Source organism: Etheostoma spectabile, chromosome 10 (assembly GCF_008692095.1).
Source record: "Etheostoma spectabile isolate EspeVRDwgs_2016 chromosome 10, UIUC_Espe_1.0, whole genome shotgun sequence".
NCBI classification, from domain to species: Eukaryota; Metazoa; Chordata; class Actinopteri; order Perciformes; family Percidae; genus Etheostoma; species Etheostoma spectabile.
This window is the reverse complement of record NC_045742.1, coordinates 1,026,820-1,044,037: the sequence shown is the minus strand read 5'-3', so window position 1 is coordinate 1,044,037 and position 17,218 is coordinate 1,026,820. Positions and strand designations below refer to the sequence as shown.

The following is a 17,218-nucleotide window of genomic DNA, read 5'->3' as shown; positions in this document are numbered from 1 at the left end:
AAGAAGAAGAAGAAGAAGAAAGAAAAAAGGACGGACTGATGGATAGAGGGACATTGAGATGAAAAGCAGGAGGTGGTGGCTGGGCTCGGAGATGGAGGTCAGGAGCTCTTGAGGAAATCGCGGCGAACCTCGACAGAAAGAGGAGAGGAACAGAGAGAATACTGGAGGACAACAGGAACTGAGAGAATCTTAAAGAACATATCAAATCCCCTGAGGATAAAGGAAAAAGAGCAGGAAAACAGGCTCCAGATGATGTTGCAGAAAAGAGAGGAAGAGATGAGTAAGGGGGCCCCCACGGATGGAATGAGGGAGGGAGAGAAGGATGGCAAGTGAAGAGGAAAGATTTAAGCGATGAGTGGCCCTGTATTTGTTGACTGGATGGGTGAGAAAAGATGGTTGTGATTTATCCTTTGACAGTAAGTGGTTCTCAACACAGGCAATCAGACAGATATACAATGCTCATGTGCTCAACGTGTGTTTTTGGGAAATATTTATACCTCTCCGAGTTAAAGGGTGCAAATGGATTTCTGCATGAGGGGGGGGGAAAGAGAGAGCAGCAGAGATGGAGAAAGGTGACTTTGTGGCAGACTGTCGCACTGAGTGTTCCCTGACTGGAAAATATTGTATCATCATCATTCTGTTCTCTGGAACATGTTCCAACTCTCTCCCTCTCTTTCTCTTGTTCCTCCTCTGTGCTCTAATGTCTCTCGCCCATTTCTTTCCCAACTCAACCATATCATTGCCTATTTAAAAGGCAGCATCTGAACCAATTGCACTGCTCCTAATTGCACCAAAGGCAGGAAATGGCCTCTTGCTTGTTTTTGTATGTAATCTCCTGCAATGCGAGGGAGATTACACAGAGAGCACGCGTGTGCGCACACAGGCGCTCACACACAGGCATCACACTCTCCTTTGCCATCTCCCCTGGCCGTCCTGAAAAATGCATATTAACTGTTCTAATTCACCACTAAATTCAAAACTCTGACCTCAATTAGGGCGGTGATTGTAGCTGAGACCAGCCCCCCATCCTCGGCCTGACTGCTAATTGGTTTAGGAAGACTTTTTACCTGCCTTTCGGATTTTATCCATCTCCAAGGCCCTCATTTGGCGAGCTGGTAGACATTGTTGTCCAAAACAAACACATGCACAAAAAGCAGCCTCATGAGAAAACACACCTTTGCGGTTTCTTTCTGTATCACTCTCTCTCTATCGCTGCAAGAGGTGCAGTGCTAATACGGAAGGGGGGAGACTGAGAAGAGGATAGTGCTGCCTCATGCTCTTAATATTCAGGCCATTTGGGATATTTCTTAGAATTTACCACACAATATCCCCTTTTGTAGTCTATAAATAAAGCAGCCTTCTCTCCCAGCTAAGTTTTAAAGGCACTGCTTGCTGAGATCATTTAGAGTCTCAGACAGAGGGACGGGGGCGGCGGTTGGCTTCTGCCCTTGGGGGTCATAGACACTGAGAGAGACAATTTGTCTGCTTCTGCTGAGTGTGCGTGTGTGTGTGTGTGCATGCTTAAATATCGCACGGTATTAACAACAAGTTGCACACACGCCAAGCACACACTGCAACCCCCATCGGGACCTCCTCACCCAGCTGATGCAACTGAACTGTAATTGACTGCAACACAAAAGGTTACGTGAGTTTTTCTCGCAGCTTCCCACCTGCAAAACAGTGTCTAGTGGGGAGAAACGGCAACACACTCACTCACACGGCAGAAGTGGCTCCTTACTGGCACTGAAATATTGAGACGACCCGATGCAGATGTGGCTGTGTGTGTGCGTGTGCATGTGTGCGACGGGCTAAATGAAAAGAGATGTGAATCTGAGTGATGTCCTCCTTACTGAATCCTCATTTCCTCTTCAGATATCTCTACCCTGACCCCTCCCCTCCCTGCACCTTCTCTCCTCCACATCAACCCACTCTGCCTCGCCTCATCCCCTCCTACCTCGGTCCTTTCCCTCTCATCGATCTGTATTAGAAACAGGATATGAGGAACTATGCTATCTTATCACAGATCAGAGAGTGAGAGAGAATGAGTGAGGAAGAAAGACGAAGGAAGAGTACGCTCCGGAGGCCAAGAGACGGAGAGACTGAAAGAAAATGAAATACAGAGAGAGGAAAAGAGAGGACAGTGATTTCTTTCACTTTGCCTTCATCCATCTCCTGTTTCACACACAGGACTAGTGAGGCACCATAGGCCTAATTGGACTAACGATTGGGCCCCCGATAAGACCCGCGCTAATGAATAAATGAATGAGGAAATAAATGAAATGAGCCCATGCACGCTAATGCAGCCAATACGAACACTCAGCAAAATCAGTGAGTGGATGTTTGCACACATCAAAGCAAAGGACATATCCTCCAAAGCACGTACAGAAACTCCAGGTACACAAACAGAAAGTCAAAGGATGAACATTGATACTTCCCCCATGTACTGGATGAACACCTGTGCACCCTGCTTTGCATCACCTGGCCAGTGCAGATGACCCATTTCTCCCTCTGGTGCAGATGGTTTAGCACCTTGAGCCTGGTCCTGGCCATGCCCTGGCCTTTTCTAGGACCGGCAGCGTGCGGTAAGACCCTAACCTTTATCAGTACGACAGGCCCTGCTGCTACGGACACACGCTCCCCGTCTGATCCTTATGCCCAGGTTCCTGCATTCACCATATGCTGTCACCTCACACATTCAGACACGCACACACACACGCGCACACACACACACACACACACACACACACACAGCCGTGAGCGACACATCCTGACCTCTAGCTGTTCCACCTTGGATCAGCAGAAGGGAAGCCACATGGAGAGTGAGAGGGGACTTTGGGGTCAAGGAGCTTTGGAAAGCAGCCACAATGTAAGACCTGCAGGTCCAACACAAGTCCAGCAGACAGTCACACACTCAGGGGCTCACTGGTTTGTCTCCAATTTAAAAAGACAAGCTAAGAGCTTAAAATAGAGCTAAAATCATTTAAAAACTTTTTTATATGTAAATAGCAACTTAATAATTTGTCAATTGTTGTTCAATTTCTGTTAACAGCAGTATTACACACTAACGGATGTGGCTCCCAAAAGAGCCAAAACATTTAAAAATCTGTTTAAAAACATAAATATAATAATTTTCTCTCTATGTTCTATTTCCAGCAGCATAAGGCAGGGGGTTGAGATGCCCCGAAGGAGTAATTCTGACAGGTTGCAGGACGATTAGAAAGGTAGAGAAAGAAGTCGTAAAAACAAACAAAAAATAAGACTTTCCAATTTTTGTCAAAGCTTTTTTAAATTGTTAAATGAAGATTAGTATGAAAGAAGGCTGAATGGCTTGCAACTCTGAAATATAACCTGTGGTATTGTGTTGCATCCATTCACTGAGACATTCTAAGAAATGAGAAAATCTAACAATTCTCCCCATTTCTCTGTTTATGTTCTATTACTTAAAACCTGTACTGAGCCAGTGGTTCCCAAACTTCCCAGAGTCTTGGAGTGCACACTCAAAGAGTCACAAGGGGGGGTTTGTGGGATGATATTTAACACAGAGATAAGGAATAGAAATTATATTTCTGAAAAAACATCTGACATTTCTGTGCTTTGCTTTCAGTCGTGATAAAAAAGGTATAAGACATGAAAGGAATGTATGATTTGTGCATTGTCCATGGTCATGGTTTGGTATTTTGAGAGGCCTCAGAGTCCTTCACTCTCAGAACGCTTTCTGTGAGCAGGCTCTGGGAGTCTGCAGGTTTAAATAGGACGAAGACCTTGTAATATCCAAACTTTCATGGTAAATAGTCTGGATCAAGGGGTTACGCAACATTGTCCTTCTGTATGACGTGGGACAAACTTTAAGTTTATGTACAGTACACGGATTTGTTCAAGTTACTTGTAGAACAGGTGGGCATCAGCTAGTTCATGTATGTATCTAAGGGAAAATACACATACTATATTTATTGTAACATGATTAATTTCACATAAATTCTCTCTAAAAAACTATTTAATTTAATTTATCCATATATGTACACAGTTTACATATATTTACACTTGTATGTATGTGTGTGTGTGTATATATATATATATAAACATCGTATGTATGTTATATATATTTACAGTAATATATATATTTACAGTAATATATATATATATATATCTATATATATAATATATATATATATATAACTGTATATGTATATAAATAGGATTATTTTGGAATGTATATATATACCTGTATTGTATGTGTATATATAATATATATATATCATAAAATAAAAGGATTAGTTAGAAGAGCAGGCTGAAGCATATGTTATATATACCTGTATTTATGTGGGTATATATATATATATATAATATATATTAATATATATATATATATATATAATATATATATATATATGTATATAATAAAAGGATTAGTTTAAGAAGGACTAGGCTGAAAAAATGAACTTATTTGGTCCTGCCCCTGTTTCACAAATTCATCTTATTACAAAGTAAATATATATGCAACAATACCTTTCCATTACATTTCCGTTCCTGTGTTTCGCTCTATTCTTTTCTGTATTGGCCGAGTAATGATTTCTTTAATAGTTCTCTTTTTGTCAAATCCAAGAAGGGAACTTCACTATTTGGTGGAACTCCCATCTAATAGACGAGGCATTGCTTTGCTTTGAAGGGTCAAAATAAGTTGGGAACACCTTCATTAAGCTGTCAATGGTGCAGGGAGCCGTTATTCATTGTACAAAGGGATAATTAGTGTCCTGTGTGTGGCAGGGAACATTTCATTTGGAGGCACGGTGACATCAAATCTGGGGGGAAATTGTTTTAAAGTGATCTGGTCCTTTCAACAGATCTGGGTTTTGTTTTTTAATCAGTGTGATGTGATAATGTGTCTCAGGTGATTTAAAAATTGGTTCCCCTTTCTGATTGGTTGTTACAGCCTGGGGCTTTAGTATAAAGAGATGTCTTGTCTCTAATAAACTCAATGCTGACAATGGGTGGGAATTCAACCTTTTCCTTCATATTATTTTCAGCTTTTGGTCGTTTTTCTAATTACGTATTTTAAGTCTTATACTTCAACAATTTTATGACAAACTGTGGATGCCTTGACTTGGAAAATTATCTTATAAATTGCCAAACATCATATGTGTAATTCTTACCACAATTCAAACTGGCTCAATTCAATCTTTTCTTTCATACTTCATATTCCTATGCACTTGTCTGCCAGGTGAACAAGAGATTACACTCCAGAGAGAGAACAATCTGAAAATATGTAAAAACCTAAATCAATGAACATCTCACACACACACTTTCTAAAATTACAGCATTTTTTCAACTTGTAAAGGATTACTTTGGCAGTACGGCGTCTTTTGACATTCTGATGGAGGAAAAAAATATGCAAAAGTTTTAGGAAAAAAACCCTTTTTGATCAGAATAATACCTGTTGGCAGAGCTATATATCTTTGCACAGTAAAATCTCTGACATGTTATTATGTAAGGGAGCAGTGATATGAATACACTGAAGTGAGACACTTCTAACCAGGAGGAATGGGCAGTAAGCGATTGGGATCAGTCTGGTACAGCGAGACAGCATGATGGATGGAAAGTGGTTAGCTTGGAGGCATGAAGGTCATGGTTGATGTGTGTGTGTGTGTGTGCGCGCGTGCGTGCGTGTCTGTTTAATCAATAGACAGGGGAGCTGAGAGTAAGACTAAAAATACATTGTATGTGTGTGCGCGTGCATGTGTGTGTTCTCATTCATCAGTGGTGACAATACCATGTGGAGTATGCCACTGCATCCGACAAATTCAGCCATCACACACACACACACACACACACACACATTCACACAAAACCCCCCTGCAAAGGTGACACCAGCCAGCACCGCAAGCAAGTTTACTCATTGCAGTCAAGGGCACACCTGTGTCTGTGTGTGTGTGTGTGTGTGTGTGTGTGTGTGTTTGACTGTGCACGTACTGTATGTGTGTGTGAAAACAATCCACCTGGACCCTGACATGTCCTCGATCTTTCATCTATGTATCAAACTAGCCTTTTCCTCTCCTTGCTAACCACGATGCATCTCTTTTCCTGTCTGTTTTTCTCTCTCTGTACATCTTCTGCCCTCTGAGACTTACATCATTCTTCTCTTTTTATTCGCTGTTACTTCTGTTGCCACCATTTGCCCTGTTCCTGTCCTGTCTCCACAGTCTCTCTCTGTCCTGTCCTCTCTCTGTCACATTCCCTCTGTTCTCCGCTCGCTGTGATCAATTAGGAGACATTAGTCCCACAGATATTCCAGGTGACCGAACCTCATCTCGTCTCCTTCTGCCTCCCTTCAGTTTCTCCTCTCCACACCAGGCTGTGTTGTCACGCCTGCTCCTCTTCCCCCCCGGTTCCCCTACTTCTCCCCGGCAGTGCAAACAACAGACCTCGCTCCTCTCTCCTATTTTCCCCCCCTTCAATCTCGCTCTCATCCCTCACGGCGCCAACAGTGACATATCAGCCTCAGCCCTTCTCTCCTGCGTCTCTCCAGTCATCTATCCTCCTTTTGCTCTTCCCTTTATGTTTGGGCTTCATGCTGACAGTGACGCACCTCCCTTCTTCCCCTCTGCCCTCTCTGCTCAGACTCTTTTCCACCCCTTTCTTTTCCCCCTCTCCCTCTCCCTTCCCCTTCCTCTATCTCGCTCTCTCCAGGTTGCCGTTCACAATGACGGACCTGTCTTCCCCTCCTGTATGCCAACCGTTCACCTGTATCCTAGCAACCACCTCTCCTTTGGCTCCGCTGCTCCATGCGGAGCAAGCAAACAAGATGCCGGGGGAAAGAAGAACAAGCACTCTCGTTTATCCTCCTCCCTCCATTCGTTCAGTCATTCCTTCACACGTGAAGACGAGGCCAAACTCGGCTGGAGTTGGAGGCTAAACGCTTTAACTGAAAATACAACACACACAAATACACTCTCTCAAACTCGTACAAACACACTTTCAAGTACAGAAATGCACAGACACACAGCTGCACGGATCTGTTTGTTGTGTTTGGACGTGAGTGTGTTTATCGCGTCCCAATGGCGCCGTTCTAACAGTGGGAGACAGTGAATAAGCTTCAAAGAGATATCATCTACCATGCTCCTGAAGCATGCTGAGTCCAGCCTTTCTAAACAGTTCTCGGTGTGCATGCATACGTGTGTGCGTGTTTCTGGAAGATTGTAGAGCAATTTCTGAAGCTTTATTTATGGTCTTGAGAAGCAAAAAGAAAAATAAATCCGTTTGAGGACCCGCACGCCCTCAAAGCTTCGCAATCAAACACACACTTTGTCACACACATATCTCGTAGGTAGTTTTTATGGAAGGAGCACTCACACACATACACGCACACATACGCGCACAAAAAGAAAAGTGCTGTTCAGGCACATGTGTCCTGGTGTAATTTATGAGTGGGCTCCTGGGCGGATGCCTCAGAGGGGTCCTCTTCACGCTACATGGCTCTGGGTGCTCTGCACAATCCCCCTAGTGAGTGCTGGGCTCTGTCTCTCTCTTTCTCACACACACATACACACACACACACACACACACACACACACACACACACACACACAAACAAAAGGTACTACAAAACCCCCCTTTTGAGCAGTGAACTCTTCCGACTGAAACTCGCTGCATGATTAACGCTACAAAAAGCTAGGTAAACACAAGGGTTTCAGGCTTGGCAGCACTGCTACAGCTCTGTTCAGCACCGACAAAACACCAGAGCAAAACATTTCCTTACAACAGCTGAAAAGGGGCTCCAGAGTTAGCAAAAATAATAATGTAATAACAATAAAGTGTAATTTCAGCCTTGCTCAGCTTACCGAATTATGGCCACTTGCACAATTAAGTTTGGTGGTAAAGCACTGACGTTTGGCATGTAATAAAACAGTAAATACACAGAAAGTGGAGCTTAAAGGAAAACGTATTAGCAACTCTTGCTCCTAACTCCTTGAGTTTCATTCATACAGTAGAGTATGTTCACATTGCATTGGGATATTATACTTTCCAGTCTCTTTTTTATAGCTACAAATGCACATAAAGTAATTTGTTAGTATGGCTAACAAGCTATTTTCTATTAAGACAGACAGACAATACTGTTGACAAGTTGTATGTGTTTGGCATGTACCCAGATGGCACATTAACACGGACGTAGTGGTAAAAAAAAAAATGCACATGGCAAGCAATTATATTCTCAGAAATAGAATTTTTTTTTTAATTGTTTTCCTTATTTCTTCCTTATCAGATTTATATTATTAACAATTACATGTCCTCTGATGGAAATAAATATTGTGTCATCGCAGCCCCAAGAGCGCCCTATGCTTTTAATAGAATAAGATGGAGGTTTTGGTAGGTTTTAATGCTCCACTACCTCTCTGCCCTCAAGTATCAACGGGGAGGTCTTCCTTCCTCTCCCCACTCCTGCTTTGCAGCTCCATATGTGGCTGTCCAGCGCAGTGTGACCGTGTAAAGCTCAGGAGACGATGGATCTGTCTGTGTGCCCCAGGCAAGGGGCCTTGATCTGCTCTGGAGGACACACACCACTCTCAAGGGCACTCCGAGGGGGTACACAAAGTACACACACACACACATGTAGGCACGCACACACACACACACACACACACACACCACACAACACACACACCACACACACACACACACACACTCTAGTGAACACATGCAATTTGGACACATCCAGGCGAGCAAGCTGAGGTGTATAAAGTCCACACACACATACACACTCACTATGTATGTAATATATATATATATATATATATATATATATATATATATATATATACATATATATATATATCTAAATAATGTAAAATTATATTAATAATGTATGTAGAGGAGATAAGCGGGCTGTTCTTTCTGCTGATGCCACTGTTTCCTAAGATCCCCCATCTGTTGACTGTAGTCTCTGGGGTAAGAGGCCAATCAAGGGCTCGGTGACACATCTGCCTTCTCACGCACGAACACACAGACAGACACACACGCATGCACACACACACACACACACAAACACACACACACACAAAGACACAGAAAAGTATACATACAGTGTGTTTTCTGTTACTCCTCCTATTGTCTATCTCTCTCACACATACATGCACCCACATACTGCATTCTTCTGTCCAGTGAATGAGGTCAAGAGGGAATAAAATCCTCGCCCACACACACTCCCACAAACTCTAAGAAAGTTCTCTATCTCTCTCTCTCTTTCTCACTCTCTCTCTCTTCCTGACAGATCCACCAGCAGACAGCCATCAGAATCTTCTCCTGAGGTGCTCGGTAAGTGCTCTCCTCTACCATTACTTTATGTATGGCTTTAGCTCAGTGAAAAACATCCAATCCCCTACAGAGGTCTGTTAGGTGTTCCTATCTTAACTGATACCTGCTCACGGAAACAGGCTGGTATTCTGTGGTGCGTGCATCTTCCTGCCTGTCTGTGTGTCCGGCTGTCTGTCTACTGATGCAGAGTGGAGGCCAGGGCTCATGCTGAGTCTGATTTTGACAGTGCAGCACAAGGCGACAGTGACAAAGCTCACACCTCAAGAATCTGCTTTGTGTTAACAACGGGCCGTTAGCTTGGCGCTTCATTTCCGCTGTGGTCTGTGATGATTACTAATAAGAGCAAAGTTCATATATTACGGGGTCAGGGTGAAACAAACACAGCTAACAAGCTGAAATAAAAGATATGTGATAAGCATGTGTGCATTCAGAGGTGCTGACTATGTGTGTTTAACTCCTCATCAAAAGAAAACCCTCTAATTAAAACAGATTAAAATCGAATTAATCCTCTTCATGAGTAATACTTGGTGCGTGGTCATCACTTACCGATGAAGTAGGACAGTAGGATGGCCAGCAGGGCAGCGGCTGCGATGGCTGTCACCGCGGCACATTTCCAGCTGCAGTACTTGGACGGCTTCTTTAGCTTGAAGGCTGAGCGGGAGAAGGTGTTTCTGGGCAGCAGGCGAGGGGGCGGAGAATACACCGTTCCCGAGGTCAGCGGGTAACCGGGGGAGGAGCTACTGAACAGAGGGGTGGTCCCTGATGACGTCTTGAACAAGAAGTGTCTGGAGTAGGAAAAAACACAGGAGAGAAAAGGTCAATCCACGGGTAGAAAAAGATGACGTAAGTGTTCATGTCATTAGCCGATACTGGTGCTGAGATGAGTGGTTAAAACCTCTCTGGTCGCTCAGTGGGGAAGGTAAACACGGGGCAGACACCCCCCCAATCATAGTCCAGATGACAGGGCCACATATGTGCAAGCTTCTGTCCAATTTCTCTTTCCGATGAGCCCTTCCTGCCATATGGGTTTGAACATCCTTGAACTGATTGTGTTTCCAATTCAGCCTGTTCCATTCCAAGGTCTCGTTGTAACCTCCACCTGCTCTACCCTTTTTCTCCGCTTTCCATTCCCTCGCTTCGCCTCCGTTCACCCCACTAACGATGCGCCTCGTTTCTGCTCTCTATGGCTTCAGAGGATCACTGCCGTCTCCTTTACCTATCCCCGTTGCCCCAGTGAGGTCAGAGCTCAGAGAGAGGATAAAAGAGGGATTTGAACCATCATCCCTTTGCTCGTATTACCCATTATCCTCTGAAATCTCTGCACCTGCTCACCCAACGTGTCTCTTTTGACACCCTTTCCACCCTCCCCTTCCCATTTCCCATGCTATCATTTTTCTTCACCCCACTGCTACTCCATGCCTTCTCACATACATTTATACATATCACTGCTCCTCAGCGTCTCCTTTCTCTCATCATTTCTTCCTTCCTAAAAAAAGAGTTCCCTCTCTTCTAACTTTCAGTCTTTTTTTCTGATCAGACCTTGAAGGAACATTTTTGGGGGAAAAAATGAAACACGGCATTTCAGAAACTTTTCAAAGACACAGTAAGAAAACTTTTATGACACCTTTGTGACTCTTTGTGACACACACACGCTCGTAGCACAAATTGAGAGAGATGAACTGCCCCTACACAGACAACAGGTGGCACGACAGAAGAAAGCCCTCAGGTGAGTGTGACAGATCAGAGGGGGGCGAGGTCACTCTATTCCCTCAAAGAAGACTGAGGAGAGGGAGTTTTTGTCTGATTGTGTGTGTGTGTGTTTGTTAGTGTGTGTGTAGCTGCACATGCTCTGGTTGTTCTGTTGTGAGTCTGTGATCTTTGAAGGGAGGACATTTCTGCAAAAGGTTTGGTCTGGTTTTCACCTCTCCAAAGGGCTGTTTGAGGACTGGTGCTAGGCTTGATGTTAGGCATGTTGTGATGGCAATAATTCTTGTTATTACAACTTGGTTCTTATATTCATAGTTTGAGCCATCATTTTAGACCTTTAAAGTTGAATTCTGCTTGCTAAGCACACGTCCTGTCATATGATGTCATCCACTTACACTGAAACACATTGTGCCTTTAGAATATTTATGTTAAAGCGTAATTCACTAAAATGCAACCTAGGGTCTTTTTGTGAATGTACCTGAGTCAAACGTTAGTTTAAAAGCATAATTAGGATGGAAGCGTCACTTTTAAGATTTACTATATTGTCGTTTTTTGGTAAATTGGCCTTTTGAATGGGAGAGCTAGGGGCGCTACTGTGATAGAATCAAAGTCACTATTTTTAAAAGACTGAGAATGACTTTGCTCCAAGTACAACCAGGGGGTCTACACATGAACTCAGCATTCAGAACATTGTTTGTGTCCACAGAGTTTACTAAAAATTAAGGGTTTGAATGACTTACTTTAGCAGTTGTACACTTTCATTTAACATCATTTTTTAACCTTTGGGTATTGGAGAATGGCAAGTCATTCACGATTAAAAGTCCAAGCAAAGTCACGAGTCATTAATGTTTAAGTTGGGTTACAAGTCTTGTCTTTGTCAAGTGGAGTCACCAGATTTGTGACTCAGGTCTGCCCCGGCTCCAAGAAACGTGACCCACATAGAGTCCTCAGAAGTAAAGTAATACAAACGTGTTTGTGCACAAATGTGTGTCAGGGCTCAGCTCTTATTTCTGTAGCTCACTGTCTTTTATTCAGATTCCTGTCCTTTTGATGTCTTTAATAACTTATGTGTCATAACAGTGTGTCTGTAGGCATACATGTGTCTTCCCTTCTAAAAAACAGTTATGTGATGTAATGTGCTCAGTGCATGAAGATTTGGTTTGGGAGCCCCGCTCCACTCTCTATCAATTATTCAGCCAGTTGTGCTCTGCCTCACTCATACTCTCTTATCATCTGATTGTTGGATTGCTATCCTGCTAGATTCTTCTCTGTTTTCCTCCTACATCTTTTCTCTCCTCCGTCCTCCCCCTTTTACCTGCCAGGTACGCTGCGTGACACCGGAGAAAATACAGGAAAGAGAAGAGAGGGGGATGGAAAAAACCTCTAGACAGATAGAGGCCGAATGAGCACGAGGAGATGGCACGCAAAGAAATATGAGGTTATTTTCTAAAAATACCAGCCTCTCAGTGTCACAGTCATCAATTTGAATGTGCATGCATAAATCAGCATGCTCCCAAATGTAAGACCGTCCATGGCACACACACACACACACACACACACACACACACACACACACACACACACACACACACACACACACACACACACACACACACACACACACACACACACACACACACACACACACACACACACACACACACACACACACACACACACACACCAAGGTCAACCAGCATGTGTCTTTGCTTCAACTCATTTCCATAGCCACTCTGTGATGACAAGGCCAGAGGTAATTAATTACATAACCCCTAATGTTTGTGAAAGCAAGGAGGGGGTGAAGTGGTCTATTACTCGCATTCTGTGCAACACAATGTATGTGATTTAATGTGCTGGTATGCATTTGAACGCGGGCACCAAATTCATTTCATTTCCTGGCTTTGTTGTTTGTGTGCCGAAGCTCCACTGTGAGCTTAGTGTGGGATGGGAATATGTCTGTGGGCAACACTAATTACGAGTAGGAATGGAAAGTGTCTAATGTGCTCTGGGGAGGTAATTGACATTGATTTATGTTGCGGAGGACTATGGAGGGTTTCTATCATAGCAGGCAGCCGGCAATCACAATACTGTATCATTAGGCGGGGTGTGTGTTTGCTTGTATGTGTGTCTGTAAATTTGTATGTGAATATTGTGTCGATTTTTGACAGTGGTCCAGCATGGAAACGTCACACATAATTAGAGAGAGCTGACAGAGCCATCCCTCCCCTCTAGTGTACCCATTGCTACCTTGCTGTCATGCATCCTGTCTTACACATGCAACACACAGACACACACACACATACATGCAGACCACACATCCATGACTCACACACTGACACACATTTGCACAGGCTCAGGCATAGGCACCCACCCACGCATAACAATAAAAATTCATGTGGGTTTTTCTTTCATGAGATTGGCCTGTACATGCTCCTAAACATTTAATTTGCATCCACGTGGAGCAAAAAGTGACATAAGAGAAGGGTGGAGGATGGAGAGGGAGGCTGTATAGACAGACAGGGAAAAAGGGAGGATGTGTTTTCACTCCATTCCAACCCTGCTCCCCAATGAGAGAAAAGAGGCCCTGGACAATTAACCACAGAACAGAGAGCATGCTGGGTAATTAGCAGGAAGTCAAAGCTCGCATTCCCCTTGAGCGAACAAACACACATGCTTTCACGCACGCTTTTCATTTTCTCAGCTCTCACAAACATGTGGCTGCTTATGATAGCACTCTGAGAAGAATCATCAGAGGTAGAGAACAATTAGCGGAGGTCGACTCGGTATGGGGTGGCTGAAAAACGGTCAGATCTGAGAATGAAACAAAAGGCCCGGGAGTGGTGGAAGCTCAAGCATGGCGTCATGAGACTTGCTCCCAACTACAATTGTAGGAAACAACAACCGGCAGATGGACGCGGTATTTGGGCATCCGTTTGAGCGTTGCTTTGATGGAGGACATTCTGAGGCTGAGTGATATATGTAAAAAGAAAAAAATATACAGAGCATCATCTAGTATTCCACTATCCAGAGAGGTTATTAAGAATTCCTTTGCATTACATAAAGGAACAGTGCAACTAAGTGACACTTTGTTTTCCTGCTGTGTTGGGGTATTATCTATTTCAGGTGTCTCACATCACCTGAAATACACACTACCTCTGCTATCATCTGATGATTTATGAAATGTTTATGAAATGTAATTTTAGGCTTGTTAAGCTTCAGGGTAAATGAGCAGTGGTAAAGGCCGCATACCTAATGAGTGAGGCGATCGACTAGACAGGATGCGTCAGGATCTGTCTGATTAAACCCAGCGAGTGATTGATCGATTGATCATAGTGAGTAATTAATCAAAGCAGAATGTTGTGATGTAGGCTTAAGTTAGCTCACCATCGGGACCCAACAGAATCTGCTTTGAGCTGAAGTTATTTTGAAGTTCTGCTGGACATGCATCATCAATGGCTTTGACGGGAAGTGGGGGGGTTAAAACTCTGGGATTCTTTGCTGTGTTTCAGGGATTTTGGACTGCTGTACACATTAAAACCCAACCAACGTTGTGTGGAGTGAGTCACGGGGTGTGGTTCTGTGCTATACTAGCTCCTCCGATATGAATTCATAAAAAGGAACAGAGTCGGTACTGCAGCAGTGGTTACATTTAAAAAGCAGACAAACGTGTCTATCTCAAGGTTGATGAAGTAGCTGTGCTGGACATGGGCTCCGTCTTCTGACGGAGGTCATGTGAAATGATCAAACGCTGCAGAACAGCCTCTACATCCCACCGTTTTCTCAACTGCTGCTGGTGCTGATACCAAAAGCTAGAGAAAGTTTTATTACACTTGGAAATTAATTCTTGAAATAAGTGCAAAAAGTGTATTTATAAAAATAGCTAAATTTTGTTAGGGTAGTGGCACTGCGTAATAATATTAGATCCAATGTTTACAGTATACAGCATTATACAATATCAAATCATTAATAAACCTGGCATTGTATTATGTGGGTCTCATATGCATATGGGCATGAATCCACCTCCTGTTGTTCCCACAGGTAGCATCTTTGAATCTGTCCCTGCAGTAATGCATTTGAAAGTAACCTATACCCCCCCCCCCCCCCCCCCCCTCCGCTGCTGCTTCAAGATAAATTGAGATGCTGCAACCCTCTCAGCGATCTTATTCCTCCCCTAGAGCTGTGGCCCAGAGAGGAGGGAGCAGGGGGTGCAGGGGAATGTCCTGAGATCACGGGGAGAGATTGAAACCGGCATAAGCTAGCCAAGAGGCTCCAAGGGACCGATTGGAAATCAGGTGCTTTCTCACAAAATGCTGCAACAAATGCACATAGTCGTGCAATTGCATGCACACACATACACATATTTAAACACACACACGCACGCCACACACACACACACAAAAACACACACACAACACGCGCGCACACACGCGCGCCCACACACACACACACACACACACACACACACACACACACACACACACACGCGCGCCCTAGCCATCTCTAGTCATTTATATCACACTGGTAAATGTATCCATGTTCTACGGGCCCCAATCTCCTTCCTCTGCCTTTCTATCTTCTCTCACACACACTCCCCAAAACAATCTCCTTCAATCACCACCTCTCTCCATTTCTCTCCCTCTCGATTTATCTCTCCCTCCACTACCGTAAACCATTCCTTTCCATTTCCCCCCTTTCTCGCTCTCTGGACTTATATTTCTGTGCTATTTCACCCCCTCCTCCTCCTCATCTATTCCTCTCTCTCTCTTTCTCTGCCAGTCATCCACGCCCTGGGGTGTTCTTAGGTGATCAATCTTCATTCTTTCAGCACTGTCACACTGTCGGGTCAAGCCAAAACACACACACAAGCACACACACATTTACTATAACGAGCGGACAACAAATGCCAAAATTTACATATGATTACAGAGTTCGGAGCAGGCGCGGTCAAAGTAAACACACATGCTCGGATGCAAACATGCACAATCACGTGCCCCCTCCCTCACAGGTGCGCGTGTGCTCATCATCGCCAAGCTGCTGGTTATTACGAGATGGAGGATGGGCTCTGCCAGCGCGGGGATGGTGTGACTCTCTGGCTCTGCTTGGCTGGCTCTGACCCAGTCTCAAGCTCCAGCCAGCCCACCCAGCCTCTGCCATCGCCAGAACCAGAAAGGAGGGCCCAATCTGGGCTTGAGGGTGGAGCTGGAAACTCTGTCGGCCGCTCTGGGCTCCATTTACTGTGACAGGCACTGAGCCATGCCCAACCCCACCACCTGAACACGACCACACACTGGCATCGCAGAGAGCTCAACAGCGTGTGCGTCGCTTGGCTTAAAACTGTAAAGATGGCAATCACAACAGCGTCTGTTAAAAGAGGATTTATAACTTTATTTTTATAACCTAAACCCTCACCAAAGATCACGCATCATTTGCAGCAACAGAAATAACATGTTATGGCATGCACATCACCATGGCAACACAGGTCTAGATAATGAATTGCAACTGGAAATAACTTCTATTTATTCTGGTTCAACACCACACTTCTTCTTCTTCTCCATCATGCATACCGACGTGATGCATCAGCACAGGGTGAGCACAGACCTGAGACCAGTGGGGCTGAATTAAACATGGCCGGGCCTCATAAATACTGCACAGGGCCGGCACTCTGGGGCGCTTATCCGAGACCATCAGATGGAAGCCCCAGCACCCAGCAGGAGAAACACAACTACAGCTTGCTGAGTAAATGCTCAGAGAGCGAGCGCGCGCATGCTAGCAAGCATGTAGGCAATGTCCATCTCACTGCAAGCCTCATGAATAGTAATACCCTGCATGAATGCTCTGTTTGCCTGGTAAGTGTTCTTTGTATATTGGCAAAAGTGCATGTGTAGGGTGTGTGAAATGGTTTGTATTTCCTGCTCCCCTCACTTCAGGGTGCACGCATAATAGCTTTGACACATAGCAGCTTTCTGTATGTGTTGCACCAGCAGATAAAGCAGAGAATGCATTCGAGAAGCACACTTTTGTGAAACAGAGGCCAAGAGCAATTTTCCTTTTGTTTAGGTGGTTCATATATTGGCCTAGAATAACGGAGGGGAGTACTGACACACTGTACATAATATTCTGTTGGGTTGTATTTGCTCCCTGAACTTAAATGTGTACCTTTTATCCATCAGATGAATTAATAACAAATGATACTATGTGCCAAAAA

At 44.1% G+C, this 17,218-nt stretch overlaps 1 protein-coding gene and 1 long non-coding RNA gene across 14 annotated transcripts in view; one reads left to right on the top strand and one right to left on the bottom strand.

The window, feature by feature from the left end:
- Window positions 1–17,218, bottom strand: part of tenm2a (teneurin transmembrane protein 2a) — a 205,347-nt gene that overhangs the window by 37,791 nt on the left and 150,338 nt on the right. For all 13 annotated transcript variants that reach the window (XM_032528708.1, XM_032528709.1, XM_032528713.1 and 10 more), the window contains one exon: window positions 9,853–10,091. In XM_032528708.1, coding sequence (XP_032384599.1) covers window positions 9,853–10,091 — 239 coding nt within the window. The remainder of the gene's footprint in view (window positions 1–9,852; window positions 10,092–17,218) is intronic.
- On the top strand, window positions 5,036–12,499 carry LOC116697389 (uncharacterized). Its single transcript, XR_004333990.1, has 3 exons — window positions 5,036–5,087; window positions 11,250–11,254; window positions 12,489–12,499. It is a non-coding gene; the product is annotated as an uncharacterized LOC116697389 (long non-coding RNA).